This window comes from Lottia gigantea, assembly GCF_000327385.1.
Source record: "Lottia gigantea unplaced genomic scaffold LOTGIsca_4, whole genome shotgun sequence".
Taxonomy (NCBI): domain Eukaryota; kingdom Metazoa; phylum Mollusca; class Gastropoda; family Lottiidae; genus Lottia; species Lottia gigantea.
The window spans coordinates 914,427-935,492 of NW_008709379.1; the positions used below are offsets into that span (position 1 = coordinate 914,427).

Genomic DNA, 21,066 nt, shown 5'->3' on the forward strand with positions numbered 1-21,066 from the left:
ATAATTCAGATAACTGAACTCAATATACTATAAATTATACCTCCTATTGCTATTATTGATATTATGATGTAACAATTCAGATAACTGAACTCAATCAACTATAAATTATACCTCCTATTGCTATTATTATTATTGATATTATGATGTAACAATTCAGATAACTGAACTCAATAAACTATGAATTATACCTCCTATTGCTATTATTGATATTATGATGTAATAATTCAGATAACTGAACTCAATATACTATAAATTATACCTCCTATTGCTATTATTATTATTGATTTTATGATGTAACAATTCAGATAACTGAACTCAATATACTATAAATTATACCTCCTATTGCTATTATTATTATTGATATTATGATGTAACAATTCAGATAACTGAACTCAATATACTATAAATTATACCTCCTATTGCTATTATTATTATTGATATTATGATGTAACAATTCAGATAACTGAACTCAATATTCTATAAATTATACCTCCTATTGATATTATTGATACTATGATGTAATAATTCAGATAACTGAACTCAATAAACTATAAATTATACCTCCTATTGCTATTATTGATATTATGATGTAATAATTCACATAACTGAACTCAATATTCTATAAATTATACCTCCTATTGCTATTATTGATATTATGATGTAACAATTCAGATAACTGAACTCAATATACTATAAATTATACCTCCTATTGATATTATTGTATTATTGATACTATGATGTAATAATTCAGATATCTGAACTCAATATTCTATAAATTATACCTCCTATTGATATTATTGATATTATGATGTAATAATTCAGATAACTGAACTCAATATTCTATAAATTATACCTCCTATTGATATTATTGATACTATGATGTAATAATTCAGATAACTGAACTCAATATACTATAAATTATACCTCCTATTGCTATTATTGATACTATGATGTAATAATTCAGATAACGAAACTCAATATACTATAAATTATACCTCCTATTGATATTATCGCTATTATTGATACTATGATGTAATAATTCAGATAACTGAAACTCAATATACTATAAATTATACCTCCTATTGTATCGCTATTATTGATACTATGATGTAATAATTCAGATAACTGAACTCAATATACTATAAATTATACCTCCTATTGATATTATTGATACTATGATGTAATAATTCAGATAACTGAACTCAATATACAATAAATTATACCTGCTAATGATATTATTGATACTATTGATATTATGATGTAATAATTCAGATAACTGAACTCAATATTCTATAAATTATACCTCCTATTGATATTATCGCTATTATTGATACTATGATGTAATAATTCAGATAACGAAACTCAATATACTGTAAATTATATCTCCTATTGATATTATTGATACTATGATGTAATAATTCAGATAACTGAACTCAATATTCTATAAATTATACCTTCTATTGATATTATCGCTATTATTGATACTATGATGTAGTAATTCAGATAACGAAACTCAATATACTATAAATTATACCTCCTATCTCTATTATCGCTATTATTGATACTATGATGTAATAATTCAGGTGGCAGAAGAATTGTTGACATTGGCGTATGATAATGGTATAAATTTCTTTGATACTGCCGAAGTTTACTCAGCTGGCAAGTAAGTCTTTATTCATTTATTGTTATATCTTTATTTTGGTTGGTTATTATCATTTCTCATGGCTGATTTAAGATAATAACTTTTAAGAAAACGAAACGAAAAAGTCTGACTGAATGTGGGCAGGCGCATTACATACATTTAACAAGGATATTCTTGAAAAGTTCACATCTCCAGTGTGTCCTGTCTGATCCGAACTGAAAATGCAGATCAATTTAAAGACAATTAATATGATTTATCTTAACAGACAGTCTTTAAAAATCATTGAAACTTTGAAGATTAAGTGCTATTTTACAGCCATCAAACAGGCCAAGTCAGCTTATTCCTGCAAGAAATTGTCTAAACTCCATTTTTGTGGAGCATTATCATTTGTATTTTTATTTGTGTATCCAACATTTAAATTACTTTTACTTTACATAAGTTATTATTGCATTGTACATGTGTTATGTACAGTTATATATTCTATACAAGCTCAATGTTAAAAAGGCATAGTCCTAATTGATTACCCAATTATTATTATTGTGGGACTTTGCTTTCAGCAAAGTCCCAGTTTGTTATCGAAATGTCCATTCTTTTTCGTTTCGTCCACACCTTCCCGAGCTTAGACTGCAGTAGTTGCAGCAACGTTTCAAATTTCATAGACCTTCTATATAGGTGACGATGTGCATAAATATAAATTGGAGCATTTTTGCAAAACAAGAAGTGCCACAGTTCAACATGTGCAAAAAGTCGAAAATCGGCTCTAGAAGGCGAATTTTTGCATCGATTTTCTTCGGGTTTTCATTTTTAAAATCTACCTGTAATTTCTGACCTGATAGCACTTGAAAAATTCCGAAATTCGAAAATTCGTCGCTCACTTTTTTCGATCAAATATTTCGATTTTTTTGCAACTTTTTTGCTTTTGCATCGATTGATCTGAAATTTTAAATGCAAAGAGACTTCACTAATGTTAATAATATGATACAGTCAAATTTTGTACGTCATTTCCGATTTTCAACAGGAAAGCGACTGAACTTCAAATCTACTTCCGGTTGAATAACTTCCGGTGTAATTTATGTAGGTCAACAAAATTTGGCTGATCTTTGGCAAATGAAATTTTATGGCCGATTTTAAAATAAAATCCAGACCGGAAGAGATACTTTGGCCGCCATATTGAAAAAACACAATTTTGTAAAACTCAAAATGGGGCCTCAGGGTAAAAGTTGATATGCTCAAATTTGATGTGAATGTATTCTGCAATCGATTGCGCAAAAAACATTGGGAGCCGAATTTTGAATTTCGCTTTTGCTTTTTTGCAACTTCCGGTTGAAATTTTTTAAAGCTTTAAACGATCACACCATGTGACCTTGACCTTTGATGACCTTGACCTTCATAGGGTCAAAGGTCATTGACCTTGGCTATCATTTGATACTTTGACCTTTGACCTCCCACATGTACTTCCGGTTTTATAGCTATCCGTATAAAGCCAAATTCGCAACTTTGGACTGCTCTAGCACGTGACCTAATTAACCTAGAGGGTTAATTTTTTCGGTTTCCTAATGTGCTTCTCATGCACTTTACATAGATATATAACAATCGTTATTTTAAAGCAAAATTGAAATTCGGGATTTTTTCAAATTTGAGTTTTTTTTTTTTTTACAATATTTGCGTCTTTTTGAGCTTGGTATATGTATATGTATATGTATGATCTATTTGATGTAGAACCTTGATATTTGGAATACAAGTAGACACTTTAAATATGAATTCACCTATGACAAAAAAACTTATGTGGGCGTGGCACATCCGGGTTGAATTACTAATTGTTTACATTTAGAGGCAGGGGCATAACTCGCATAGGATGCGTTTGTTCAAAAAGGGACTTTGCACACAATTACCTCATCCTTTTGGCCAGTATGTATTAACAGCTCAGTTGTTTCAGCTTTATAGTTTCAAAAAAGGAACGGGTTTTAACATCTGGATTTTTTCATTTTTCAACTTTGTTGACGTTTGTTGACCTATATCTTTTGACCTATATTATGTAGGAGCTTTACATTTCGAACATAACGTAACATTCTGAATATCAATTAACCTATGCAAAAAAAATTGAAGTGGGCGTGGCACTTCCGGGTTAAATTACTCATTATTGACATTTTTGGCCAGGGGCATAACTCGCAAAGTATACATTTGTTCAAAATGGAACTTTGCATACAATTACCTCATATTGTGAGCCACTTTGTCTTAAAAATTCTGTTGTTTCCGCTTCGAAGTTCAAAAAAAGGAAGAGGTTTTGGAAATTCAAAATTTTCAATTTTTGACCTTGACCTTTGTTGACCTTGACCTTTCTAACATCAAACGTCATTGGCATTGGCTATCTATTTATACTTTTATATTTGCTGTCTTATGTCAACTTCTGGTTTTATAGTCGTGTGCAATTAGAAATTTTGATGACGGATATATTTTGATCTTGACCTTTTTAGACCTTCTCCTTTACAAGATCAAAGGTCATTGACCTTGGCTATCTGCTGATACTTTCATTTGTGAGGTCTGACGTCTACTTACGGTATTAGAATCTTCTAAAAAATGAAAATTTCTCAACTTTAGACTGTTCTTGCACTTGATCTAATTATCGTCGAAGGTTGATTTTTTCGGGGTCTTTAGCAAATTGCTACATTTGCAAAGTCCCACTCTGTGCCACGAGTGGCTCTAGTTAGTATCATTATTATTATTATTTCTATTATTATTATTATTATTATTATTTCTATTATTATTATTATTTCTATTATTATTATTATTATTATTATTATTATTATTATCATTATTATTATCATTATTATTATTATTATCATTATTATTTCTATTATTATTATCATTATTATTATTATTATTATTATTATTATATATTGTAATATTGTATTAATCAGCAAGGTTGTCAATACCTAGCACTAGTACTAATCTTACCTCTCTACAGACCATTTTACATGCCAAGCAGACTAGAGAGAATTAATTCAATAATTAACCAAATGACAGTTAAATAGATGTTGAATTCTACAGAGACCGGGATATCTGTACTGCAAAATAACCAGTGACATCCAGGTTACTTAGTTCACCCTTTTTTGGGAGACTAGTCATCATTTTAACATTCAATTAAATGAGGATAATCTCTTGTTTTGTATAAACAATATTTCTGTACATAATAGGATTGGGGAACAGGCTTTCGCCTATAGTAGGCCTACCCTCTCTTTGTACATACATGGATTTGAAGGATCAAATTTCAACAGTGAGCTGTCAAGACTATTACAGATTAACTTAGCTTAAAAAATTAACGTCTCTGAGACTAAAGTATGATTGGTCAAACGAATGGTGAACCTGCCCCTTTAAAATAAACCAGCAACTGTGTATGACAATTAAGTTATATTGAGTTATATTCATAGCACATGTCAACTGAGTGGCAGGAGAATTCATTAATATGGCATGAGATTTGACATTTAAAAGAGACAGACACAATATAAATACTTTTGGGAAAAAGAGACCTTCAACTGACAGAGTCAGGCCTCCAAATATAATTATTGTCAAATTAGCTCTAGATCAGATTTGGAATTGAAATTGAATGGAGAATTACATCCTACTTTTCTGAATAAGAATATTTTTTCTGAATAAAAAGTTGAAGTCTTTATATAATATTATTGTAGACATTCAGACTGTACTAAGAAATCAAAGTTTAATGATTTGTAAGTTTTAACCTAAAAATTGTGGTCTATAATATTATATTATTCTAATCTGCAAGCTGCTGGCCTTTTTGTTAGTTCTTCAAAACAAGTTAAACAATTTTCAATGAAATTATTGATCTTTAAAGAGAGGATAGAGAGTGTTTTTAGTTCTATATAAAAATAAAAAATATCTACTTAAAGTTGAATGCATGATTCATGGTTGAGTTAAAAGCCTCAGTCAGATCAACCTTCCAATTATTTGTGGCTGTAGAAAATGTATCGAAGTCCAATTTCATAAAACTTTAACTTAGATAAAAATCCAGATTTTAAAAATATGGCAATCTGAATTAAGCTTGATATCAAAATGATCATTGTGATGGACCAATCAGATGAAAGAAACACTAAAATAATCTTTTGTGAAATAAAAATTCCGTACAAGCAAGACAATTCTGTTAATCAAAACCTCATCCAAAGTATGGCAAAGTCGAGAGTAAAAGTTGTGTGGTAGTGGACTCCTCCAAAGCGAAGTACCATCAGGTGCTTTGAAAAAAAGTAAGCACTTGCCCTCATTTCATGAAGATTCCACTGACTCTTAAAGCAATCCAAGCAAATCAGTGCTGAAAATAATTAAAGCCTCTTAGTCATATAACCAGGGGCGTATCTAAAAATTGCTTTGGGGGGAGGCCAAAAATGAGATGTGTCTCTCCTAGGAGAGGCTGGGGGTCTGCAGTCTGCTAGAGGCCCAGGGAAGTCAACGGATTTCAAATGGCCAGAGATGAATTTTGAGCAATAAACAGGCTTGAACGGAGGACTATGGCCAATTGGCTCTCCCGTAAAAATGCCATGTTTTATAACAGAGCTGTGTTAATCTTTATTTTTGAACATTAAACAGCCAAAGGGTCATGAATCTAAGAAACTTGACAAAACCTGGCTGGCATTAGGAATTGGGGCCTAATTCTCCTAATCTTTACTTAAATAAAATCCAGATTTTAAGAAACACAGTAATCTGATTGGATTAAACAACTAAATTTAAAATCGATTTTAGTGATTGACCAATCAGATGGCTTACATGCTAATATCATTATTATAAGTTAAGTTTTCAAGAATAATGCGCCTGGTCCTGTTCCATTAAAATAAAATCCTGATATTAAGAAATACTGTTGGATAGTTAAAAGAAACTAAAATAAATTTACCAATCAAATAACAGGAACACTGAAATGAAGTTAAGTTGAGATTTGGTGAAACTGGCCTTTGTGTCCCAGACACCAAAGTTGAACTATCAATTACTCCAACTGTAAGTGTAAATTTAGAAATGTTAAATATTTCTCCCACGCAGATATTTTTTAGTGAAACAATTGTCTGAAATTTTCTATCTTTAAAATTGACTTAATGTTTTTCTTATTAAAGTTGGAATATTGATCTTGAACGTCAACAAGTTGATTTCAATGAATTTCAACTTGAAATGATGTGCATTTAGGTTTCTGGTGACGTTAAAATCAATTTCAATTATTGAATTTAACACTTTGAATTAACCTTGCGTCTGAAACTTTGTTTACTTTCGACAGACAATTTATACATACTCTTAGCAGGTTAAAGAGAAAGCTGTCGTTAATTTAATTTCTCTACAGATAGCTGTCTCCGAAAATAAAATCTCATAAACTAAAACCTTTTTTATCTTCAGACCCAGTACGTCTGCTGATGAGACTGTTTAAAGGCATTGTAAAGAGGTTTTGGATATTTTGTGTTTATTTGGGACATTGATAGCATCATTTGCACTATTCTAATTTTTAGTCAGAGGTCTATGGTTCTTGCAGTTCGATGCAAAACTCAGTGTTTTAGGATGTCACTATCTTGATCTGTGCCCACATGGGTGCTAACTGCAACATTGTCTTGGTGTCCTTAAAGAACTGATCAAAAAATGATGATTGAAAAAAAAAAAAATACAATCCCCGTGATGCGACACAAGTAAAAAAAATAAAATTTGAAGAAGCATATGACATATGAAGCTAAATATTCCTTGCAGGTGAATGTTTCAATTGAAACAAAGCTACCAGTTGGCATATTTGATCTTAACCAGCAATTTATCTTGTTACATTTTAACAGTCATCATTTGATGTTGATGGAGTATTCTGTCTTATTTCAGAGCAGAAGTGACCCTGGGTAAAATATTAAAGAAGAAAAATTGGAGGTAAGTAGTATAAGAGTTTCTTTATATTTTTTATAGTTTGTCTTTCAGAATTTAATGTTTTTTATGGCTTTGTTTTAGTTTTATTTGGACATGACTGGCTCACACATCTAAATCCACAGCCCTGACATGTCCTCATTGCCCCTTGATATCACTGTAATTATTTAAATATAGTACTATCAAGGAGCTATCTATGATTATTAATGTTATATTTATTGATATTTCCTACTATTGTTGGAGGTAATATCAGACATGACTGGCAAATACAGCACAATCAGAAGCCCTAATATCTGTAATGCCCTCTGACATCCCCAACTATCTGACATGTCCGCAGTGCTCAATCATATCACTATTAATAATTGAAATATTGGACTATCTATGAGCTACTAATGTGTATAGTATATGATATATATTAGATATTTCGTATCATTACAGGAGGTCTAGTTATATCATATCTACCAAGTTATTCTGGGGCGGCAAGTAAGATAAACTTTTATTATATTGCCAACACTTTTTTTATGATATCCACAATTCTGATGGTATCTTTTTATAATCAAGAGATGAATATTATTCTTATAACAAAATTCTCTACGATGGAGTATGTTTTGACTCTGCATACCAAAACAAATGTAGTATTTTGGGGTGGAGTGATAAATATTTATCGAAGCAAAAATTATTATGGAAGAACAAAATCTTCATGTTTGCTTTTGCTGTACAAATCATTATTATTTGATGATTCTTTTTTTAGTATTATATCACTAGTTGAAGTGACATTTATATGGAAGTTATCTCATATATAGGTTTAGTCTTGTCAGCAGACAATATTTAAGAAACTCTCTTGGTATACTAGGATGTTGCATTTTATTTCTGTACCTTTATCAAATGGATCCCTCTCCATTAGTCCAAGTGCAGAAAAATAAGACATAGTACTACATTCATTTCATTTCATTTTTCAAATAGTATTTAATATATCTATTATATATTGTTAGAGCAGAAACAGAGAAAGGTTTATCTAGAAAACATATTGTAGAAGGTAAGCTAGGCCTATGATATATCATACTTAAACATGCAACAGTGTCAAAATAGAGTGAAATAACAATTATGATAGACAGAAGAGAAATTAACAACTTATTTTTACAAGGATAGCAACTTAGGTTCACAAGGATTCTTTCCACTAGCTGTAACTTGGCAAAACCTCTTAGATTCTAGGTTATCTGTACACATTTACATCTGGGCTGACTGTAATAATAAGTGACAGAGATTAGAACCCAAGACCATAATTTGTTTGATTTAACAAAGCAATTCTCTGACTGACTGAGCTTGCACCATTCTGGTATTCTGTCTGACATATTATGTGGTTCCTGTGGTTTCCGTAAATCCTTGAAACATGACAAGGCTTTGATGTCACGATTGCAAGTACCATTTAAATTGGTGTTATTGATATAGCAGTATTTGTCAAACAAGAGTTTAAAAGATCTAATGACTTCACTCATTTAATGGCAGTTATTTTAGCCTAATTGGTTTATTTTTCACTGAATCACAAGACTAAATACCAGAATCAAATTTTGTGCTCTGAGAAATCAAGGAGACTGTTAGGATCAATACCTGATATGTGATTTTAATGTTGTAGGTATACGAGGGTCTCTAGATAGGCTACAGTTAGAATATGTTGATGTTGTATTTGCAAATAAAACTGATGCGCACACTCCTATGGAAGGTTAGTAATGGGCTTTGTTTCATAATAAAGCACAATATTGACAAGAGTGAAATTATTTAAGCATTTGATGGATCAAACTTTGGTTGGGTTTGATGCTTTTATGTGTCAATCAATTTGGTGGCTATGCCTGCCTAACAGCATGACTTTTTGAACTCCGCTATAGTAATCTGAGCTATGTAACTCTTCATTGAATTGTTGGGTTGATCACCCTTGTTAGCAGCTCACAAATCTTAGCGGTATCAGTCATATGTCATTGTCTTTTTATCTTTCCAGAGATTGTACGTGCCTTTACTCATATTATAAATCAGGGCTGGGCTCTTTACTGGGGAACATCACGCTGGAGTCCAATGGAAATTATGGTAAGATACGATTTGATAACATTTAGTCTGACTCAAGGGAGGCAATCATTGAAATTTACAGAATATGAAGGATAATAAAATTGCAGTTAAATCATAACTTTGTCTCAAAGTGCCTTAACTTGCACCAGTGGACCACCTTCTGGAGTATAATCCAGACAGTTGTGTCTGGTCTTAGAATTTGAACATTGTATAGCCTTTTCATTAATCCAATTCATTCAGTTTTGTGGTGCTTTATGAAAAAAATAAATTTTGTTTGAGAAGACTAACATTAGATCATGTCTTTGTTTTGGGACAAAAGGTATCTCGATTCCATTGCAGGAAGCATATTCCGTTGCCCGACAGTTTAATTTGATTCCACCTATAGCAGAACAAGCTGAGTATCATTTATTCCAAAGAGAAAAGGTTGAAGTTCAAATGCCTGAATTATTCCAAAAAATAGGTTGGTTCATTTCTTACATTGTGTTTTTTAGTATTTATTGAATAGCGCTTGACAGATCTCATGCTGATAAATTCATTAGTCACCATTTTAATCAAGGCAGCTAGTTTTGGAAAGGGAAATTTGTCAGCAATTGAATTATTTCAAACAAAAGTATGGTTTCATTTATTGAAATGTGCCTTGTAATTTCCTATCTTATTTATGCTTAGTAGTAACAGCTATTGGCAATAGATAAAGAACCATTTGTCAATTGTAACTAAAAGTGAATTGTAGGTATTGGAACTATAACCTGGTCACCACTAGCTTGTGGTATTTTATCAGGCAAATATGAAGATGGTGTTCCAATTTATTCCAGAGCAGCTTGCAAGGTAAGCATCGTGCTGACTGGTTGTTTCTGAGCTATATAAGATTACAGTTTTATTATTGTATGATGATGGATCTGATACTTTTTGCCAAAACAGAGGGTTATATTTTGGCTGAAACAGGAGGGCACTTTACTAATAGATACACACTTCGGAATGATTCAAAACACAAACTTGAAAAGTCCCCGGAAGGAGTTTTATGATCTACTTTTCACATGTATTGGGCTAACAGACAGGACTTTATTTAGAGGTAGTTTAAGTGTATGGATTAATATCCTTATCTAATGGTTTCTGTATAAAATGGTTTTTGCTTTTTTGGACTATTGTGCAAGGTCTGCAAAGTATTTTTTAATGACCTATAATAATTTAATTCTATGCCACTGCCTTGAGAAGTTGTTACATGCTAACTGTTTGACTTATCTTTACAAAATCATATTTTTCTCGTCAATTGTGACAATGTACCTTGATTCACAGGTAAGTATTGAGAATTTCGAGTTTAATTTCTGTTTACACAGGGTTATTGTTGGTTGAAGGATAAGATATTATGTGAAGAGGGACGAAGACAGCAGGCTAAGTTACGAGAAGTGGCGTTAATAGCTGATAAGATAGGCTGTTCTATAGCACAGTTAGCGATAGGTAGGTAGCAGGAATACTCATTTGATGCTGCATTTATGAAGAGCAGCTGTGTTAAGGTTTCCTTTGGGCTATGTCTCTGAAAAGTCATAATTGGTTGATGACATATTGTGATGAAGACATATATAAAAACAAAAATACAAACATATAGATGAAGGCATAATGATGACTAAATGGCATGATGACTAAATGGCTTTCTTGTCTAATCTTAATGCATCAACTAAACCTTCTTGAAATAATTCTGGACACACATGGGTTTCAAGGCTCAAAATTTGACGGTTAGCTGTGAACACTATTACTGATAAGCTTAGCTAAAAAATTCCTGTTTCTGAGACTAAAGTAAAATCTGTAAAAGTAATGGAGAACATGTCATTGTAAGTGGACGTAATCAGTAATGTTCACAGCTCACCATTTAAATTTTAGCTATCATTCTCATGTGTATCCAGAATTATCCATGTTTGAAAGTTAAAATGGCAACTCTTCTCTTCTTCAGATAATGCCATATATGTAGAAAAGAAGTATTTTTGAAGGAATTTAGTGATTTTCGTACATTTATATAGCACTTCTTTACTTTACTTTATTTACTTATTTTCAAGACCCAAATCAACCCCTGAAAAATACAAATCTGTCCCTTTTAATAAACAATTTAATAGATCTTGAATCTCTTGTTTGTTTATCTTCAAGCCTGGTGTTTAAGAAGTGAAAATGTACATTGTGTATTGATAGGAGCTTCCACTGTTGAACAACTTTATGAAAATATACAAGCTCTTCAGGTAATTTTGGTTGAAAATTCTGAATTTAGAGGGTGATATTTTTCTGATAGAAACAAGAAAATGACACTGTATGATTTACTGAAAGAATACAGGGCATGTTTTCCCCATTAATTTACTAATTTCATTTCTTTTGCCCTAAAATCTAATCTGAAATTGAGTTCAATCACACAGTACTTGATTTATGATTTGATCTTGAAACCAAATTATTTTAGTGAAGGATTACAACTTCTTTGCCATATTTATCCTTTAGTGCAATCAGAGTGCTTTGATTTATACATTCTTAAATGCACAAGCCAGAAATTTACATTTTTTCACTTTTCACCACTTTCCCAGTTTTGGCCTGGCTCTTAACAAATTATTCTAAATCTTTACCATCCCTGATGCATGTTACAGACAACAGTTCTTAAAACATTTACTAACTATGCATTTTCTCTGTAATAAATTAGCACTGTTTGAAATTTGACAATAACCCTCACTTACTACTTACTCTAATTTGAGTTGAGCCTCTTTATATTCTTTGTATCATTATTTTAATCAAAATTTTAGTTTCAGGAAACTTCATTAACTGTTTAGTTTCAGCAGGGGAACAGGGCTTAGGCTCTCTTTTTTTATTGTTTGGGTTGTCATTTAGCCTACTTAACTCATTAAATTTTGGTTTGGGCTTTCTATTTTATGTTTCAAGAATAGGGCATTTGACATCTTTATCAAATTTGTGTTTATTCTATTTAAACTATTCACAAAATTCTGGGAAGAGTTTTAGGTTTTATTCTAAAGTCTCAGGAGGGAATGTTCTGTTCTTGCTGATTTTCTATATGAGCTGGCATTAATGCTGTCATTGATCCTTAGATAATCTCTCTTTGATAATTATGATTTGAGTTCTTTTTTTCTCTTTTTTCTTTCACACTCTCCTTTTAACAACCATTTTACTGCACGACAGTTCGTGTCTAGTCTAACCAGGGATATTCAGGAAATGTTAGACACGGTACTCGATATGAAACCACCTCGAAAATCATCTCAGGGATCATTTCGACGCTCATTGTCATGGTAACTAAATATATTGTATATGTGTTAGTATTATCTAAATAAATTTGATTTTAAAGGGAGATAACTTGCTAATAATATACTTTAGAATCAGAGAAAACTGACAGTACTCAATTTTAGCTACGTATTGTGTTTTAATTACAGACAAATGTAAATCCAAGTGATAAAGGTAGCTAAAGTTTAGTTCTGTCAAATGGTTAAGTGAATTATTAGAGAGCTATTTTCCTTAAATGATTATTGATAATTTTCAAGCCTAATTTGGTTTGTATTAAATCTAGAAAATAATTATCAATTTTACTTTGCACAACAGATCAGAATTCTTCTCATTTTATAAGATATCCCTACTCCTTAAGTTTTCTTTCAAAACATAATGTTTGGCGTTTGTTTGTGTATCAGGGACACATTTACCATCTTTTTGCACCCTCTGAGATGTACTGTCCAACCATATGGCTTGAATAGCACTTGCCACAATACTATGTATAATCTGGTCAAAGTTTTTGTGGAATTATGGGAACCATAGATTAAAATCAGAAATCAGAATTGTGTAAATATAAGTTATAAATGTCCCAGATACATACATGAAGATAATAACAGAAATGAGTCAGTCAGTTTTAAGAAATACTTACGGAACTAGCATTAAGGTAAAGGGCCATTTCAGGTATATATCCATATTGATTTTAAAGTTTACTTGCGAAAATCAGCAACTGATAATGTAATAAGCTGTGCAGAGTAAGACTGAAGATTAAGTTAAATTTATTTAGATCTTGTAGCCCCAGTGTGTAATACACTATACATATACAGATATATATATAGCTATAAGTACAGTTGTATAATATGGTACAATTTCAAAACTGGCTTGAAATTATGCTTTAGTAGCCTAGAAAAACATCATTAGGAGTTCATTTTGGCATACTAGACACTTGCAAGATAAAATTGGCAATAGAAACATGGTTGTTCATCATCAGCAATAGGTGATATCTAATAGCAAACCTAACAATGAACCTTCCTTTGGAATATAACCAAGGTGATGTCTGATGTTTCTATAAGCTGACAATAGTATGCTAGCATTTTACCTTCAAGAATACAACCCAGATTTGGGGGATGTCTTGTGTTTCCTTAAACAAACAATAGTACAATTGTAGTCTGTCATCTGAAATATAAACTAAAGTTGAAAATTGGTGGTAATTCGAAAAAGAAAGTGCCATTTGCAATATATGCTCAAGTATGGTATGCCAAAATGAAAGTAGAGCTACGTGTAAACAACATATTGTAATCCAGTTCTGTCTATTCTGTACTATTTTTTCACAATGCTTTCAATGTTCCTTCCACTGCAGGGCTGTTAATTTGACTGTATATGCCAGCCATGCGTGATTGTTCTGATCCAAAATATTTACACATAGGCTACACTGTAAAGCAAAAGAAACGTCAATTCTCAAAACTGATAAATCCATATGACACTGTATATATATATATTGGAGAAGAGTTTTCAATATATATCCCATTGAAATTCAATTGGTTCTGGTCAAATTCTCACCCTGCTTTGCAAAACAAACAAAATTTAGAGAAACAGCCATGAGCACACTTTATAAACTTAGAGAACACGTTTGTTTTCAGGCCTAGTGGACTGAGAGAAACTAAAGTTTAAGGTACTACATATATAAGAAGATTGTTAAGAGGTTTTATATACTCCTTGTATCAGATAACTTCGAAGAAAAATGAAATCTGAATTTCTTTTTTTCAAGTGCATCAGGGATATAGCATTTACAACAATTTGCAATTTCCAAATTTTTATCACAACTGTGTGAATGCCAGCTTTAAATGATTTGGGAGATTAGTTGGACCTGAAATTAGAATTAGTAACCAGAGGTAATAAGTGCCCTGGATGCAAATAAAAAAATCTTGGAAACCTCTTTTCAGTCTCTTTAAGGTTCCGTTAAATGTTTGGATGCAGAACATCATCAAATCCTCCTACTGTTATATATAACCCATTATTTTCTATTTGTGTATCATTGCTAAGAATAACTGATTTTATATCCAGATATGAAAATTGATAATTTAAAAAAATGGAAATCGAGTAACAAGAATTTTTAGACTCTCCAGAGAACTAATGTTTCAAGGGCAGTAACTTATAAAACAAAGACTAACATATTTAGAAGGCTGAAAATGCTCTGTGCACATTACAGATCCTTGCCAGATAGAAATAATTTCATTTGAATATATGAATATTTTGATGTTTGATCTTGTGTATTTTCTGCATGTAACTCCACTTGACATCCATGATCTGATAAACTTGTTATGCATCTCCTGTTCTGGGTTATTTATATTCAAGCAATCAAATGTGCTGTTTATCAGAAGATTTCCTAAAATACTGATTATCATTAAACCAGGCACTATTTAAAGAAGTATCGAGTCAGATCATAGATGGCAAGTGTAGGCTACTGGCCTGTAGACAAAACGTAAATCAAACATCGAAATCTGCAGTTTAATCAAATTAATTCCATAGACGATATAAACAGTGTTTTTATGTGATAAATACAGAATTGTTAAATTAGAGTTTTAGTCAAGGAATATGACCATGGCATGGTTGCTGGAACTATGTATTAGATATTGTATGATATATAAATATATACCCTATATATACACCTATTGTTGTATAACCCTGCATGATGTAGATAGATGCTAGGCATGTATAATACTCTCTTTGTCATCGAATAATGAGGCTAGCCAGCCATTTTCTATTTAATGGAAACAATCTTTTAAGTTTTCACAAACATGATTAAGCATAGTGTAGACAAACAATACAGGAACCTGTTTCTGAAAAATCTGTACAAATGAACTTACATGTTAAGTGTCGAAAAACCTTGAATTTTTAATTTATAACTTTTCTGCTTGTACGTTAGTCTACGATATTTTAAGAAACAGGGTTCTGGTAACCTTAATACTTAAACAAACACTGTATTAAATTGTAGCACAACTTGCCTGGGGAAGGAGGCAAACATATGAACAAGGCTCCTAGATTTTCTTGTTACCTGGGGCCTTTTTTACAAGATAAAAATCCAGATTTGCTCAAAAATACAGTAATTGAATTGGATAAAAATCCTAAATTTGAACACGATTTTATTGATAAACAATTAAATAACTGGAACACTAAAAGCTAAGTTTCGGTGAATTAGGCCCCCTGGCCAAATCCAAGCTTTTCAGGATATGTTTCTCAAAAGTTAATATGATTAATTACAACCTACAAAAAATATGTTAAATTTTGGAGAAACAAATATTAAATGGTTTATTATTGGAGATATGTTTAACATTAATATGTGTGTCACTGGTTTTAAAATATTATCTATTTCAGTACTTGCCCAAATTAACCAAGCCTACCTTGTTAGAGATTGAGAGAATTTTAACAAACAAACCACGAAGATCTCTAGCTAATAACAGGTCAGTTTCAAGGTTCCAATTTCAGAGCTTTTTTCCTTGGCCCCGATAACATTTGTTATTCTCAAATCCTGAGTTCTGATCAGGCTTGTTATTTCAAAATCTCAAAGTTCTGATCAGGCTTGTTATTCTGAAATACTGAGTTTTGATCAGGCTTGTTATTCCCTAATTCTGAATTCTGAGCAGGCTTGTTATTTAAAAAATCCTGATTTCTGTTCAGGCTTGTTATTCTTAAATACTGAGTTCTCATCAGGCTTGTTACTCATGCGCTCAATTCTTATCCTCATAAATGTTAATTATTTTTTGTCGTTTCAGCAGGTCAAAGTCAGCTAAACATTCAATATAGTTTACAGTGAGGAGAAGTTTACATTGGTCACCTTTGTTGTTTATAAAAACTGTTTTTTAAACTTTTTAACATTGCATCTTGTTAATTCTATTTTGGAAAATTTATTGCAATGATTTCACCCAATCAAGAAGACTATAATGCCAAAGCAAGTGTTATTCAAGGCAGCTGAATGGCCAATCTCAGTCTATGAATATTTATGTTGTGTACTACTTGTACAAAAGGTATCCTGGGTTGAAAAACTTTATGTAAATTTAGGTATTCCAAAAGAATGAGTATGTCCTGATATTGTCAGATGTAAAATGTTAAATATGATTACCTTTTTGCGGAAATGCATTAAAGATGATTCAAGCTTTAATCCTGATTAATAAATGATATTGTGTACAAAGGGATGTAGCCATATTTTTTGATATACCTGATTTGGGATGCAACCCATAACATGATATTATAAAAGGGCTAAATACTGTTAACAATCATATATATATTAAAACTTGCCTGTTTCACTAAATTAAGTAATTTGAAAATTTAATTTTGGAAATCAAAAGAAACAAAATACCTTCTACTATTTAGTAAGCTCAGACAATCCCCATCAACTGTAAAACTGAATATTGTCCTCTGATGATATTGATGAATGTATATATAGATACCTCAGTGAATTGTATATATGAATGATACAGATTGTTTCTTGTTTGTATATTTGAGATTGTTAATTAATTATGAGATGTACAAATTTTATTGGGTTTTTTCCAATTTGTAGTAATATATTTGCATAAACGGCTATTTGGAAATAAAGTTATTTAAATGGCTATTTGGAAATAGACCTGTTTAAATGGCTATTATAAAACTGTTTAAATGGCTATTTGGAAATAAAGTTTTATAAATGACTATTTTGAAATTAAGGTTGTTAAAATGGCTATTTGGTAGACTTGTTTCTATTTTGAAATATATCGTCTAATTTTTATTTAGAGAAATATTTGTAAAATGGCTATTTAAATCACACCCTTGTGGTTGATATTTATTCTATGCAATGTTGGTTAATGATATTTATGCACGTGTAGGACACAATCAGAAACAGACTTACTTTTGATAGGCGATCATGGTGTCTGACACTTTCAATTAATTATTGAACAGTGATGATTGTATCGAGTAGCGTATTAAGGGGGAGGGCCATTGGGCTATAGGTCTGTGATAGGTCTTATTTTGAAGTGAAAATGTCATTCCTCTAAATGCTCAAAATCCATTGGCTTCTGGGGTGTCCCTGGCAGCCCCCAGACCTTGGCCTCAAGGGGCTGTGGCCCTCTGGGCCCGCAGAGCGACACCTCTCACTTCTGGACCCCTCTTTATGCATTCTCTAGATACGACTCTGATTGTATCAATATACTTGTATACTAGATTCTCCTTTCAAAAGTTAACAGTTGATGATATCTGGCCTGTATATTTGCAAAAATATCATAAACCAACCATTACTAATTGTAATTTGTAAAAAGTTTAAACAATTTTTTAAAATTTATATCACATGGTTTTATGAAATGAAAGCACAACGTCGTGTTATCAGAAAGTTCAGGGGCCTTATTCTCTAAAAGTTAACTAAGATAAAATCCAGTTTTTAAGACATACAGTAATCTGATTGGTTTATGCAGCTAAATTTAAAATTGTTTTTAGTAATTGACCTATCAGATGACAATAAAAGTATCTTAGTTAAGTTTTCGAAAATTAGGCCCTAGAACTTGACGTTCTCATGATGGAATCATTTTCAGAAATTTGATTGGATAATATATATGATGATTTTCTGATCAGCCAATAGGAATTTCATAAAATCTCTTTTTACAATAAAAGTTGTGATATTTCTAACAATATTATGCAACAAGATTTTTAGCAGGTAATCTTCGAAACAAAATGGCAACAATTGAAGTGAGATTTCCTTTAATTTGTAAATTTTTGGCAGGATTTGCTCTTTATGTCGAGTGTTGTATGTAGGCAGTGCTTTTTTGGGCCTTAGAACTCAATTCACAAATTAATTAACTTGTCTGAATTTTCCCAGTGAAGAATTTGGAAAATAAAATATAGAAATTTAAAAAAAAAATGGCAAACAATGTGCGACATAATTTTTACAAACGAATCTTGTACAAATTAGATTTTTGGTACGATTTGATACAGATTTGTGACCGCCTTTGATATACTGAATAGTTTATCAGGGAAGTGGGCGTATCTTTTTATCTGTTATTATCACTTCATATACAAGCAACTGATTAAGTATGTAAATTTTATGAGAAATTATCATATGTTTTATAGTCTAATATGTAAATAAGACAAATTTATAGAGGGATATACTTCAAGAATATTCATTGCTTTCAACGTTTCAGTGTGGATATCACACCGACATCATTGAAATGTTGAAAGTAATATATATTTTAGAAGTATCCATCCATGTAAATGTCTTATTTATATATAACTTGTGCTTCTAATATGCCGATGAAGGATTAGTTTGGTATTGCCTATATTGGAGTTATATGGTCATTTTTTAAGGATTCTATTGAGAATCTACTGTTATGAAATGATAAGATTTTTTCCTTAAAGTTTTATCTTTTAACTCATGGTTTATGACATTAAGGAGGTGCAATATCTCTGACTTCAACAAACTAAAGCTGAGTTAAGCATCCATCAGCTCCCAGCTCCTTTGGCAAAGTTCCACTTTACATCATTCTATTGAAAAACACATTTTCATATAACAAACTCCTGTTTCAAACAATTTGCCAAATGTCAGGTTATAATGATACCCAAATATTTTCACATCAAAAACTCAAATGTTTTTCTTTGATAATTTTATTATAAAACATATATTGAGCTAGTTTGAAGACCAATTTGATTTATTATAAAAAAAGAGTTTATATTTTGAAATAGTATCGCTTCTGCAAATAAACTCCTAACTTAAAACATTTCTACATCTTGAATTTAAATATGCCTAGGTTGCTACTATAGCTGGTGATCGTTGTCTCGATTTCAATTTAATGAATAATGATATGTTTGGGATATGTATAATATTCTACATTAGATTGTTATATCCTAATTCAAATATGAAATGAAAAAAAAGAAGAAATTTATATTGTACGTTTAAAAACAGACACAAATACGCGCTTGAAAATTTACCTTTTAAACACAGAGAGAACATGTTCTAGGACAGGCATTTTTCATGATATCAGATCGGAGAGTACAGTATCGACTGTACTGACTGCACCATTTCATATCGTCTTTACTACAATCTGCAGCTGGAATAACAATCAGATCATTGTCAGGGTAATTTCTCATCGTAGGTGTAATTAGTTATAATAATATTTATAGTACAGTTCATGAGCTAACCGATTTAAACATCAAGACCGAAGGACTTATAGTGAATTAAACATAGTTGTAGCACATCTAAGCTCCTCCTACTCTTTATACAACGAAAAGATTCTTCAATATTATGTTATGATTTGTTATTTTAATAGGCCTTTTATTATAACAATGAAGGCAATTCCTGAAAGGTCGGGAGAAGTTCCTTATAGCGATTGTGTCTCATAGTCTTTCAGATGCCACGTACCAAGATTCGTCGTTAGATACAACTCCCCGAAAAAAAAAACCAGATGGAAATATAGACAAGACGTTATGGTTAAAAATTCAGTTTACCTCCACATTTGCCACATGTCCTTTTACAGGATGAAGCAATACTGGGTTCATTACATGCTGCTTGTCCCCGTACACCTATCACATAATATCCACAGAAAATACCGTCATCCACTAAACAGTCATCTGAAAATATACATTACAGTATTTCTGATCAGAGTAGGACAATAAACAAAAAATTCTACAGATATTTATATGAGTACCACATGTTGTTCTAACCGTACTAGGTATGGACGCTTTATGTCTACCTCATTGGTTTTGTCGGCTTGTGAAATTGGACCTTTGCATTTAGAACAACTGCTGTACTGCTGCTAAACTTCTTGAGCATTGTAGAATTCTCTGGATAAATCTGTACCTGTGCATTCTGGTCCCAGACAACTGTCAGTGTTTCCAGCACATTCCAATCTGCAGGATAACTGTTGATCGCATGTTAACCTTTTGATCGCATATACGTGTATGCCTACTTACTTTGATCACAAGTTTCACCGGAGAAATTGTTGAAACACTGACACTGACAGTTGGTAGTATTGAGTACACCATTAATACATGATAACTGGCAGCTTCTTACTACAAATACAATCATAATATTCTGTGCTAGGAGTTTTACGTCTTACCCCCATATATTTCTGTGTATTGCCGATTTACACCTACATGAGCTGTTGAGTTTTTCTTTGTTCAGATCCTTACTGGGCTACTGGGATTGATTCTAAGACATCTAAGACATTATATTTGTTAATTTATAGTCCGATAATGGATTGGAATTTTACGCCTCGCATCCA

At 31.6% G+C, this 21,066-nt stretch overlaps 1 protein-coding gene across 1 annotated transcript in view; it reads left to right on the forward strand.

The window, feature by feature from the left end:
- The window catches only part of LOTGIDRAFT_153606 (hypothetical protein), a gene marked incomplete at both ends in the record, with an annotated part of 14,164 nt that extends 1,135 nt beyond the window's left edge, over positions 1 to 13,029 (forward strand). The window contains 12 exons of the mRNA XM_009059634.1: positions 1,584 to 1,663; positions 5,329 to 5,367; positions 7,490 to 7,534; positions 7,967 to 8,011; positions 8,521 to 8,564; positions 9,162 to 9,248; positions 9,522 to 9,607; positions 9,926 to 10,046; positions 10,317 to 10,411; positions 10,921 to 11,041; positions 11,723 to 11,811; positions 12,997 to 13,029. Coding sequence (XP_009057882.1) covers positions 1,584 to 1,663; positions 5,329 to 5,367; positions 7,490 to 7,534; positions 7,967 to 8,011; positions 8,521 to 8,564; positions 9,162 to 9,248; positions 9,522 to 9,607; positions 9,926 to 10,046; positions 10,317 to 10,411; positions 10,921 to 11,041; positions 11,723 to 11,811; positions 12,997 to 13,029 — 885 coding nt within the window. The remainder of the gene's footprint in view (positions 1 to 1,583; positions 1,664 to 5,328; positions 5,368 to 7,489; positions 7,535 to 7,966; positions 8,012 to 8,520; positions 8,565 to 9,161; positions 9,249 to 9,521; positions 9,608 to 9,925; positions 10,047 to 10,316; positions 10,412 to 10,920; positions 11,042 to 11,722; positions 11,812 to 12,996) is intronic.
- Between the last annotated feature and the right edge of the window lie 8,037 nt (positions 13,030 to 21,066).